Source organism: Fusarium keratoplasticum, chromosome 3, assembly GCF_025433545.1.
Source record: "Fusarium keratoplasticum isolate Fu6.1 chromosome 3, whole genome shotgun sequence".
NCBI lineage: Eukaryota > Fungi > Ascomycota > Sordariomycetes > Hypocreales > Nectriaceae > Fusarium > Fusarium keratoplasticum.
This window is the reverse complement of record NC_070531.1, coordinates 5,599,520-5,611,291: the sequence shown is the minus strand read 5'-3', so window position 1 is coordinate 5,611,291 and position 11,772 is coordinate 5,599,520. Positions and strand designations below refer to the sequence as shown.

Sequence of the window (11,772 nt, the reverse complement as noted above, 5' to 3'; positions counted from 1 at the left end):
CTGAGTTTTAAGGAAGAGCAAAGCAAAGGTGGCGGATCTTCTGAACTGGGGTTCCGGTCATGACATTGGGGCATTTAAGGCTTGATATCACATAAACACTGGCTGAATGAATTAAAGCTCAGATTGGACGAGACATGAGTCATGCTATTCTAATGTCAATCAACATCGAGTTCGATTACGAGAGACACATTAGTTAATAATTTATGAATTCCAACGTTACGAGTGCTGCGGCTGACATCCCTCCCAGTCTTTGTACAAGGAGCATCTGACAACCAGTTTACTTGGCCTTGCACATCTTTCCATCAGAAGCAACAGACCACTGCTCACTGCCAACCGCATTCAGAGCGTAGAAGAATCCGTTCTTGTCCCACTTGTTCTTGATAGAGAGCAACTTGGCATAGTTGCTTCCAAAGAACTCTTGTTGGAATCTGGGCTGACGGAAGTCGGCCTCGTTCATGTAAGCACCACTGCCTGGTGTGACGGCTTCGATCTCAGGCATGATCTTTTCCGTCATGAGGTTCTGCAGGCTGAGCATGTCAGACCAAGGAGCAGTAAAGCTCCAGGGAGTGGTCAGAGTGGCGTGCACCAGAGTGTTCTTCCAAGCAGGGAGGACGGCCTGAGTGTTAGGATTGCTGAAGGGGGCAACGTTGGTACCAACGCCGATCCAGGTGACGCCCTGCTCAACGATGCTCTTGGCAGTCTCCATAAGGGCAGCGTTGTTGTTCACAATAGTGTCGCGAGGAATGAGGCGGCCACCGTACTGGGCAATACCGACTTGAATGTTGCCAACAGGCAGGGGACCAAAGTACTTGTCGTAGTGGTCATAGTAAGAATCGACTTGGTCGTAACCCACGGTGTAGTTGATTCCGAGATCGTTCAGCGCCAGAACAAATGGCTTCATGATGGCCTGAACCTCCTCCTTGGTCTTGTTGTAGGCTGTCAAGGGGGCAATCTGGAAGAAGGTGTTGGTGAAGTAGTAGACAACCATAGAACCAGCATCGACCATGGCTGGGAGCTTAGAGTGGAAAGCCTCAATACCCTCGTAAAAGGTTGCCTGATCGTTGTTGGTAGTGAAGAAGCCCAGGGTTCCACCACCGATCTTGGTATCGGGGAAGGCCTTGACGGTCATGGAGACGACGACGCCCCAGTTGCCGCCACCACCACCGTTCAGAGCCCAGAAGAGATCCGAGTTCTGCTCTCGTGAAGCAGTGACAAGTCCAGAGTCAGCAGTGACGACTTGGTATTCGAGCGTGTTCTGAGCCGAGAGACCGAAGCTCGAGCTGAGAGCAGAGTGGCCACCGCCCTGAGTATATCCACCAGCAAGGCCGACTGTAGGGCACTCGCCTCCAACGACAACATATCCGGCTTTGTGGCCAGCAGAGAGGATGTCAAAGCCCTGGACGCCAGCACCGATGGTGACAGCCTTGCCCTTGTAACCGTTCGCATTGTAATCCTTGAATGTGATGTCCTTCAGATGATGAGTCCAGATGGAGAGGGCACCAGCACCGGTCGAGCGGCCATTGTAGTCATGTCCAGTGTTGCGAATAACGAGGCGAATGTTGTTGTTACGAGCAAAGTTGATGGTGTTGACGATGTCACTTGTGGTTCGGACATCGACAGCGTAACGAACGTAGTTGCCAAGAGTGCAGGGACTGGACTGAGGCTGAAAGGGATCGCATGATTGGTTGGCGAACCATGGGGCCATGATGGACGAGGAGGAGTCCATGCTAGAAACCGTATTAGATTGATGCACCATCAGGACGGATCAGGTAGGGGATTTGCATGGTGGTGCCACAAGTGGCTACACACCCACACATGCAGGTGCTGCAGGTAGCGTGCATCAGGACATGCAAGATATCACTTACTGGATTCCGGGTGACTGCCACTGGCTCTGCAGGTACTGACACTCCTCTCCATCGTAAGTGGGATCGTGGCAGGGCGATCCCAGGGGCACAGTCTTGATGAGCCGGCCATTCACAGAAGAGTTGAGGCTCTTCCACTCATTGTCAGAGGGCCAGCACTTGTCGCCGGGGAAGCACTTGCAGCTAGAGCTTCCCACAGCTGCTCCGAGGGCCGTGGCCGCAAGAGACCCGATCAAGAGAGTTTCGACGCGCATCTTTAGTGTCTCAAGACCTTGTAGAGGCTGTAACAAGGGAGGGGGGATAAGAGCAGGGACGGGACAAGACTAGGGAGTGGGCAGAAAGCAAAGGAGGAAGGCCAAAAGAAATAGGCCCTTTTTGAAGTGATGCCTCCTGCGATATTAATTTCAATCTGCATGAACGGGTCGGCCGGGTCATTCTTGACTGACGGGTATTATGGTCAGTTCGAACAGGGAGCCGTAGTCTAGGCTCACCTGTATCTCCGTCTGCAAGAGAGCGCATTAGGAAATTCCATGTGTTAGCGTCGCTCTATTGTGTTGACGCGGAAGTTAGAGATGTTACTAACGCGACGGGGTCCAGTTTCTTGGCTAACGATATTCGGGCCTGTCACCGACCCAAGACTAGAAAGGACCCCTGGCCAAGAACCTTGGGACCCATCGTCATTGGCCTCTTTTGACATCTGGATAGGGATTCCTACCCGGTCTGTCGGGTCTCCCTTTTCACATGCAGCAACTACCGGAGATTGGATCTTTCTTGGGGGCCACGAGGAGGGGACCATGCCTGGAACCACATGACGTTTGCTTTGTGATGGGCTCGGGTGGCTTATCAAATGCCGAGTAGTGGCGAACAGTTCTAGAATGGTTTCATTCACCGAGCACACTCTGCAGTCTGGATGGAACTCTTGCGGCAGCTGCCCTGAATTGCGTTACTTTGTGGCTTCTCGCCGCACCATTGATGCACCCCTTTGGTTGAGTGACAGCAACACGAAGACGCCTTTCTGCGCTCGTTTATTTCCCTCGTCGTTACCCTTTCTTCCCGGAATTTTTTATTTCCTTCATTCTTTTCGTCGAGTGCCTCTTTTCTTTCACACGGCAGCCATGGCTGGGTGGACATACAATGCGCCAGAGGACGCTCCCACCTCTGGCCCCCAGATTTCATCCTTGGCCATTGTGTTTACGGCCGTTGCACTTCTTGTGATTATTATGCGCGTTTACGTCAGAGGCTTCATGGTAAAAGCTTTCGGAGCAGGTATGCAGCAAATCCCGTTTTACACGTGGGAAACCCTGGGCTGACGCTGATCCTTCGGGGAACCAGATGACTGGATCATTATTGCAACATGGGTAAGAACCGTGATCTTGGGTCGTTTGAATCCCTGCTGACTGAGGCTCTTTGTCGATCAGTTCGCCAGCTGTGGGTTCGCAGTTGTGACGATCATCCGTAAGATGCCCGCATTTGAAGGTTTACCAAGAGCAGCATGGCTAAAGAGAAACAGAAACGAAGTACGGTCTCGGACTCAAGAACCTTGAAGACATGCCTCAGGAAAACTACTACAACTTTCTCTTGGTAAGTCGCTTGTCTCTATCACGGTGTTACGGGACAGATACTCACCACTCGCAGTTACAATTCATCGGTGCACCTTTGTAAGATGCCGCGTCTCGTCGTCGATCGAAATACTCATACCGCGATAGCTACATTTCGAGCATTCTTGGATTCAAGCTCAGCCTTCTGTTGAGCTACTTGCGCTTCATGGCTGCAGGCTTTTGGTACAAGGCAACTGTGATTGTCGCAGTCGCCTGTACCATGTTTCATTTTTCCTTCTTGATGGCCCAGGTCAATCTGTGCACGCCCGTGAGTGCATTTTGTTGCCGACAGGTCTGTTCATATTGCTAAAGACGATGCCCATTTAGGTCCGCAAGCAGTGGGATGCCAGCGTCACCGGAGGATCTTGTATCGACGGAGTGCCCATGTATACCGCGATGGCCTCCATCACCATGGTCTTTGACGTGGTAGTGTAAGATTTCTCGACCTCTGCCTTGAGCTCCCGTGCTTACAATATCTTAGCATGCTCGTTCCCTTCCCGACGCTTATGAAGCTACAAATTCCGAATCGAAAGAAGACAGTCCTCCTCGGCCTTTTCGCGATGGGCACATTCATCTCCGTCATCCAGATCGTCCGTATACAAACCATCAAATCTCTCTCGAACCTCATCGACTCAGGGCCCCTCATCATGTGGTCTACGGTGGAAAACAACCTCGGCATCATCGTGGCCTCGGTCCCCACACTCGCTCCGCTAGTGAGGTACTTCAATGAGCAATCCAGAGTGGGAAGTCGAAGCCGGAGCAGGTCCAAGGGAGGAGATTCGGGGTACGCTCTGCAATCGAACTGGCGTAAGAATCTGTCGCGTCGCAGTGGTATTCAGGCCCTAGGGAGTGGTGTTGACCAGAGAGATGGAGACAGTTCTGATGGTGTTTTGGGCTCGGCAGAGGACATGCCGGGCATTATGCGTAAAACTGATATTCACGTCACGAGTAGCAAGCATGAGGCATCTGATGATGGGAATTCTGCTCATGCCGTGTTCAGCGCCTCACAGCGCAACATGACGCGGTAGCCACACAAATAATTCTTCTTTGCTTTTGTCAATCTCGTCTGTGCATCAAAATTCTCCTCCTTTTTCCCTTCCTTTTTCCGCTGGTTCCGCTCTGCCGAAGGAACCGATCGATTCCACCGCGTCCCGTTGTCCAAGCTCTCGGTCCGTACATACGGTGGGTTTCAGTACTACGCCGCATGCAGAAGGTGTCCGTGGTCAGGTGGGGAACCCATGGAACAATTGCCGCTTCGAGAGACCGTCACGAAGGCGGAACCAAGAGCGTCCCGACTCCCGCGAGTCGAGGCCTCGGCTATTGTCTCAACTCCCTGTCTTTGCAGTTGTGGCTGACCGGGAGCTACACGTAGCCTGGATTAAGACACTCGGGAGGGAAAACAAGAGTTGAGAGACTATTGAACGCTAAGGCCATGGGCCAGTGTTATATGCGTATTTCATGGAATGATAACGGTAATTATTTTCTCCATGGCGGATATATACGCCACACCCGTTGAATGTGCCGTGCCGTGCCGTGCTGGAGGCTGAATCATGAGCCGGGCGTTTCTTCATTGGGTGGATGTCCAGCCATGTCCCACATTCCGAAGGTTCCGTTGTGCAATAGGGTAGTTTGGCGAACATTGTCGCTGAAGATTTGGGCTGCTTTGCCGAGCATAGTTATTGTCTCTTACGGATATGCATAATCGTATGATACTGGATGGACTAGCAGGGTTCTATATTACTGAATACGTAAACTGCAAGTGCTGCTTCGCGATGAGTACTGTCGGTGATGGGCCGAATTATTTTGGTGGTAGTTTTGTTGAAATGAACATGCAATATCTTCGGGAGGAAACCCATTCAGCTCAACATGCTTTATAATAGAAGTGAGATAAGCCTCAATGCTGGTCATCACTATGTAGAGTCAAATTCTAGGTGGAGGAGGGATTTGATCGAGGTGGACCATTGTGTCGGCAGTTACGAGGCTGAATTTAAGCCAACGCCACCGAGCGGGTTGATAGCGACGCCTCCATCTGGGAGCGTGCTTATCGCGGGAGAAAGTGGGGAGTTTGAGATGAGGATGGACCTCCGGCACCCTGATTATAAAACTGTTATGATAAGTGACAATCTATTCCAAGGCTGCCCAATGCGTCTTTGATTTTCCACCAAGTCACTCGGACTCAACCTACACGTCTCGAGATCCATCAATACCAGTTGCGGGAAACTCTATTGATTGGCTGACCAATACGAGCGGCGATCCTGATGGCTCAGGTTCGATGACGAGTGAACGCAGGTAGGTAGCCAATAGAAGGTAAAAAGTCGCCATGTCAACATCTAACGGCTAACTATACATCGCATTCCAAAACGACCTGTACGAAAATATCTAGGTGGTTTTGCAGGCATAGAGTAGTAGATTTTGAACAACTGCATCTTTCCATTCAAAAGCCAGAGATTGTAGCCCAAGTCAGACTTCCGGTCACTTTTGCCTCGAACACTTACGCTCATATAACACGAATTCTCTTTATTAGACTTGACGCGTTTGAACCATGACTTGAGGAACCTTGGAGGCCCATTTACCTTAGATAAAGAGCCGCCGCTAGGGCTAACAAGCTCAATAAATCCCTTCTCAGACTTAAAAAACTTTATCTGAAATTTTTTTACAACTCTAAAACCAGTCTTTTATATCTAGCCAAGACACAGATCCCTTCTGGTTGGTCACTGGAGCTGACGACGTCAAGGATTTCCATGCCCCCCGCTTCACCCCCACAGCGGTGAGACCTTGACTCGTAGTCTATCTCGCAAACGGAACACCAGTTCAAGGAGAAAAACATGCCATTCGTCTCAGCTATTGGCTCGGAACGTGTCAGATTATTCCCGGTTGCGGCTTGGAAGTAAGAACTGTATGCCGCGTAACACACATGGTTACACCCGAGTCCGCAATGTCAGGTTGACAGCTTGCAAAGAACAAGGGAGAGGTTCCATTCTTTGCGGAGCTTTCGGTGGAACCCTTTGCCAAAACAGTTGACCGGCTCGCATTCCAACTGGTCTTGGTAAAAGAAGTGCAGAGAGTTGAGCCCATTAAACGCGTGACGCGTAGAGCGGGGAAAAAGATGCAACGTATAAAAACATTCCGGTCATCTGGACGATAAATATTGTTCTTATTCCCGCATACTGGAAATCGCTTCAGACGACGCGAATTACGTGAATTATGGCTAGTCAACAAACTCAAGAGCCGGCGGTCGCTCCAGCCGTCGCGGCAGAGCCGCAGCACGAGGCCCATTTGGAAGTAGATGTGAGTTGTTGACATGGACGACATCTCGAGAAGGCCCCTAACCTACTATCAGGATACTCTAGAAGAGGCCGACTCCGTTATCGATGGCTCGTGAGTTTCATGAGCTTCATTTTTCTAAACCTTTTTGACTTACCTCTCCCAATAGAGAGGGAAGCTCCAGCTATCTCTCCTCCCTGAAATCGAGCATTTACAACTACAGGTGAGTATTCTATCAGCTTTCACCTATGAACAATCGGATTTCTGACTTGGAATGGTATTACTTAGATACGAGGTATGGAGAATGAAAAGGACTGTCTGCTGCATGCTGACTACGCCATAGAATGGACGCCGCTATCATGCGTTCCGTGAAGGCACTTATATCTTGGTAAATCTTCTAGTAATTATTTGAGGACCAAAGCTGACATTTTGCACAGCCAAACGATGAGGAGGAACAGGACCGAATGGACCTGGTTCACCACATTTACAGTCTCCTTCTTGACGGGAAGCTCTACCTTGCTCCCATTAGCAAGAGCCCCCAGCGCATTCTCGATTTGGGAACCGGCACAGGTATCTGGGCCATGGATGCCGCAGAGTAAGCTCTGGATGTTGGATTAGTTAAGAGGCATCCAGCTAACCCGTGTCACTCAGTGAACACCAATCAGCAGAAGTGATTGGAACCGATCTCAGCCCCATCCAGCCCCAATGGTACGTGCTGTACCCATAAATATCTACCGGTCTGTATCCTACTAACAGCTTGGCTAGGACACCCCCAAACTGTGTCTTCGAAGTTGACGACTTTGAAGATGACTGGGTTTACAAGAAGCAATTCGACTTCATCCACGGTCGCGAGCTGGAGGGATGCATATCTGACGACCTCCTCCTTTTCCAAAGGGTCTTCAAATCTCTAGTACCCAACGGATACATCGAATTCCAGGGCGTCGAGGCTCGCTTTGTGTCTGACGATGGCACGCTTGAGAAGGCCACCAACGCACAGCAGTGGATGCAGACCCTGAGGGACGCCAGCGTAAAGTTTGGCAAGCCATTGAACAGCGCGCCTAGCTGGAAGGACAAGGTGATCGAGGCTGGATTTGTCGACGTCAAGCACGAAGTGCGCAAGGTACGTGTTGACTCCCCAGGAAATGCATTGACCCAAGTTACCTTGCTAACCTATCTAGCTGCCCATTGGTGCGTGGCCCAAGGACCCAAAGCTTAAGGAGATCGGAAGATACCAGTCGATTCAGGAGCTGCAAGTTGTCGACTCATACACACCCCAGCTCTTCAGCCAGGTCCTCGGCTGGAACATTGAAGAGATTCGAGTGTTTATGGCTAAGGTCAAGAAGGAGCTTCAGGATCCATCCATTCACCTCTATCTCCCGGTGCACTTTGTTTGGGGCAGGAAGCCTGAGCAGTAGAGCGTACATAGTCTTTCATGTTTAGAAAAGCAACATGGTTCAGTTGCGATGAATTTGCTACCTAGATACCACCCATATCCACGACAGTGCTCAAGCATTGACTTGCTTCTTGGGGTGCTCCTTGGGCGCATCGAGCGGTGCATCGACATTCATATTAAAGTCACGCTTAGGATCAATGATGAAGAAAGATGCTATTCATTGTGTTAGCCTTGTCAAGTTGTGCTAGGAACATGGCCTTGTTCTGTGCTTACCGATGACAGCGATTGCAGACAGTGCAAGACCGAAGCCGTGGAGAGGACGGAGCGACGTGAGGTAGGCCTGTTGTAGGCCATGGGCACCGGCTTGAATGATTTGCGGAGTGACCCCCTCGATGCTAACAAAGGCGCTATCGTTATGGTCGTTCAAGGCTTGAATGAACGGCCCGAGAGACTCCGTGGGGAGGCCGAGAGGAAGGACGGCTTTGGCGATATCCTTGGGAAGGTTCTTGGTGATTTGCGAGTTGAAGATGGCGTTGCAGATCGCAAAGCAGATTGATGCACCGGCGGACCTGGCAGTGATAAGAGCACCGCTGCTGATGGAGAGGAGCTCAGGCGGAGCGCTAAACTGCGCTGCGACAACGATACAAGTCAAGCAGCCGCCGAAACCGAGACCAAGGAAGATGTTGAAGCCCCAGATATTCTTTCCATCGCCAAATCCGACAGACATCATTGTTGCTGTATTCGGTCAGTGTGCATACATTCGGTGCTGGGGAAAATTCTTACCATAGAAGATTACGAATCCGATGTAGGAGACAACCAAGGGCCATCTCAACTGCCTGCTCCATGAGCAATAGACAGAAGCGACGACGCTACCAACAATAGCTCCGATAAAGACGATGGAGAAGTTGAGGCAGACCAAGACCGGATTAGTCTCAAACAGAACCGACATTTCTAGGGGCACATATGAGTTGGCCACAAAGAACGCCATTCCCTCGACAAAGATCAAGAACAATGCGATAGAAGCATTCCGGTCGTGGTTGAAGAGCTCATGGTGGAAGAGACCATCCTTCTTCACAAAGGCTTCGTACAGAGCAAGGATAATGACAAGAAAGATGCCGATGACGAAGGGGGCGACGACGTGAGCGTTGCTCCACGGGAAGGGGTTCTCAGACCAGGTGAGTCCAATGCAGAGGACAGTGACGGCGACAGGAAGCATGATGATGCCGACCCAGTCGAGTTTCCTGAGCTTTTCCCTTAGTGTAAAGTTAACCTGCTCTGGCCGTGGAGGCGGGTTATACAGGAACATGACGACGAGGGCCGTAAAGAGAAATAGGCCAGTGTTGAAGTACCACACGATACGCCATCCGGAGGGATTGTCCTTTGTCACGGCACTGCCCATCATAAGAGCGACGATGGCAGCAACGGCAAAGATACCAGTGACACCGCCTTGAGCAGCGGGACGATATCGTCGAGGCAGGATCTCGGAGGCGACGGCGAAGAGAAGGGGTTGTGCAGACGTGGAGATGCTGGCGAGAGCGTTGCCAGCCAATGCCATGTCGATGTTGGTGGCCCGAGAGACGATGATGCTGCCAACGACGGCAAAGACGCAGGAAATAACGAGAAACCATTTTCGGCCCCTGTTTTTAAAAATTCAGCTTGTTGTAAAGAGCTCAGAGAAGAAGGAACGTACCAGTAATCAGCAGCTTGGGCAACTGGAGCACCCAGAGCAAGGTTAACAATAGGAACAGACTGTGATATCCACTGTGTTTTATCGCTGCCACCAATATCGGCAACCATGCTTCGTGCGAGCTATGTCACTCAATGTTAGTAAGCATCCATAGAAGTCTTCGTTCTGGGTATCGCACGTTGCCTGAAGAAACAATGACCATCATCTCGGCAAAACCAACCGCGAGAATGGTCTGCTGTGTCAGCATTCTATAAGCTGCCGTGATTGGGATGACTTACAAGATAGACGATGACACATGTTGCCGTGAGTCCCTCATAGTTGTCTCCATCTTCTGATGGGACTCTGTCGAGATGCATGGTCTGTCCCTCGCTGTCGGGCTTCTCGCTCGCCACAGGGTTCTTTTCGGAGTTTATTCCGTCGGGAGCCATGTTGTAGACCAAGGACTGTCGTTGATGCACAAGATAAATTGGAATGATCAGACCTCCTTAGTAGCCGGATGCTGGCCGTATTGATGAAAAGAAGCTTGCAGATCTCATCTCAAGGATGGGGATTGACAAGGCTTCATATAGCCAGACAGTCAGGGAGCCGAGAGCTTGGAGCCTCGCCTGAACTGCCGGTGGGGTATCAGATAAGTCAACGCGGGGGATGCCTTCCAAGACTTCCCATTAGACAATGGACTCGCTCTATTGAGCTCTGCCGAGCCAGCCACCACAGGGTCCCTTGTAAAGTGTCAAATGTCAACCGTCCAGTCATCAGATGAGATGGAATGGGGGCCGATGACATGTCCTGTAGCGACATTTGAACAGACCTGAAACCCCCAGAAGAGCCAACAGCCAAGAGAAAAGGTCAGATTTTGACCCGAGTGGGCGAGTCCCTTCATTTGTCCTCGATCTTGGTCACTACAACCCTTTCGGGACCACAGTTGAAAGGGAGCTTGGCCCCGCGTTTGGGCCAACGAGCTACCTATAAAAACAGAGTTGGCTATTCTTATTCAAGAAATGAGCAATACCAAGACTCCCACTAGCAATTGTGGCTGGGTCTAGGCCTGAGATTGCTGGCGCACGTCACATTACGCTGTGAGCCTCTCAGCTCAGTCAGGACATGATAAAGCCTCGGACCTGCTTTTTCCATTGCCATTGTACTCAAATTAACTGAACTGGTTCGCTTGCTAGACTCCAAATCCTTGTTAGGGGTCCTCTTCCACTGACTTAACTGAGGGAGCTGGGCTAACCTAGAGCTTCGGAGACCACGTCACCACATTGGTAACACTTGGCACCAATATCGACCTCCCGCCCAGCTGCATCTTGTCAATACTTGCCAAATTCCGCGGTTTCATTTTGCAGGGGCCCGCTGTTTTGTCTTTTTTGGCACGAAGTCATGCAAGACTCGAACAGTTGCGGATAGACTTCACCTCCACCACAGACAGGGTCCGATCAGGTCCTGCTTCGTCTAGTAGGGTGGTCACAGCAACTTGGAAAGGTGGCGATGATGAGAATGATGTCTCTAGATCCATCAGACTCCAAGATTTAGATATAGATTCAAATCACCTCATCTCGGTTAGAGCAAAGGGCAACGACGCAGGCCCGGCTCCACAATCTCCGGATCTGGGGCCGACCGGAGGCCATGAACCGAAACGCGGGGTTGGAGCTTGGAGCACTAACTCAAGATGAGCATCCTTGTATTCTGTCCAGTTCTGAAGATGGATCACCTTGACGGTCCAGGTCACCGGATATTAGATTCATTTGGCCTTCAGACCGTTCTTTGAGTCATGGAGGCTGAGTGGATGATGAATGACGACTATTGACCTTAAAGTAGATTTAGGACGCAAAAATCATCAAGCAGTTAAAAACAGGAGAGCACAGGAGAGAGTGTCTAAGCCTTGATATTCTGGATAGGGAAAGGACGTGCTTGAAATAGAGAATCTCGTTGTGAGTGACCAGTGTGGTACCCGAAAGTGATGGCATTCGG

At 50.7% G+C, this 11,772-nt stretch overlaps 4 protein-coding genes across 4 annotated transcripts; 2 read left to right on the top strand and 2 right to left on the bottom strand.

Annotated features, from left to right (window-relative positions):
- Positions 1-277: 277 nt before the first annotated feature.
- Positions 278-2,116, bottom strand: NCS57_00505300 (FAD-binding PCMH-type domain-containing protein; the record flags this gene model as incomplete). Its single annotated transcript, XM_053054993.1, has 2 exons — positions 278-1,727; positions 1,866-2,116. 2 exons carry the CDS (start codon positions 2,114-2,116, stop codon positions 278-280), a joined length of 1,701 nt encoding a protein of 566 aa, XP_052917153.1.
- An 861-nt stretch (positions 2,117-2,977) lies between these two features.
- Positions 2,978-4,488, top strand: NCS57_00505200 (uncharacterized protein; the record flags this gene model as incomplete). Its single annotated transcript, XM_053054992.1, has 8 exons — positions 2,978-3,128; positions 3,195-3,220; positions 3,281-3,317; positions 3,373-3,443; positions 3,498-3,520; positions 3,569-3,728; positions 3,788-3,891; positions 3,942-4,488. 8 exons carry the CDS (start codon positions 2,978-2,980, stop codon positions 4,486-4,488), a joined length of 1,119 nt encoding a protein of 372 aa, XP_052917152.1.
- A 2,176-nt stretch (positions 4,489-6,664) lies between these two features.
- NCS57_00505100 (uncharacterized protein) lies at positions 6,665-8,139 on the top strand (the record flags this gene model as incomplete). The annotated part of the gene is made up of 9 exons (XM_053054991.1): positions 6,665-6,748; positions 6,801-6,838; positions 6,894-6,947; positions 7,013-7,019; positions 7,068-7,112; positions 7,162-7,319; positions 7,376-7,432; positions 7,490-7,844; positions 7,903-8,139. The coding sequence occupies 9 exons, from the start codon at positions 6,665-6,667 to the stop codon at positions 8,137-8,139; spliced, it is 1,035 nt and encodes a 344-aa protein (XP_052917151.1).
- Positions 8,140-8,229: 90 nt separating this feature from the next.
- Positions 8,230-10,232, bottom strand: NCS57_00505000 (MFS domain-containing protein; the record flags this gene model as incomplete). Its single annotated transcript, XM_053054990.1, has 5 exons — positions 8,230-8,330; positions 8,391-8,852; positions 8,901-9,754; positions 9,808-9,926; positions 10,083-10,232. The coding sequence occupies 5 exons, from the start codon at positions 10,230-10,232 to the stop codon at positions 8,230-8,232; spliced, it is 1,686 nt and encodes a 561-aa protein (XP_052917150.1).
- Between the last annotated feature and the right edge of the window lie 1,540 nt (positions 10,233-11,772).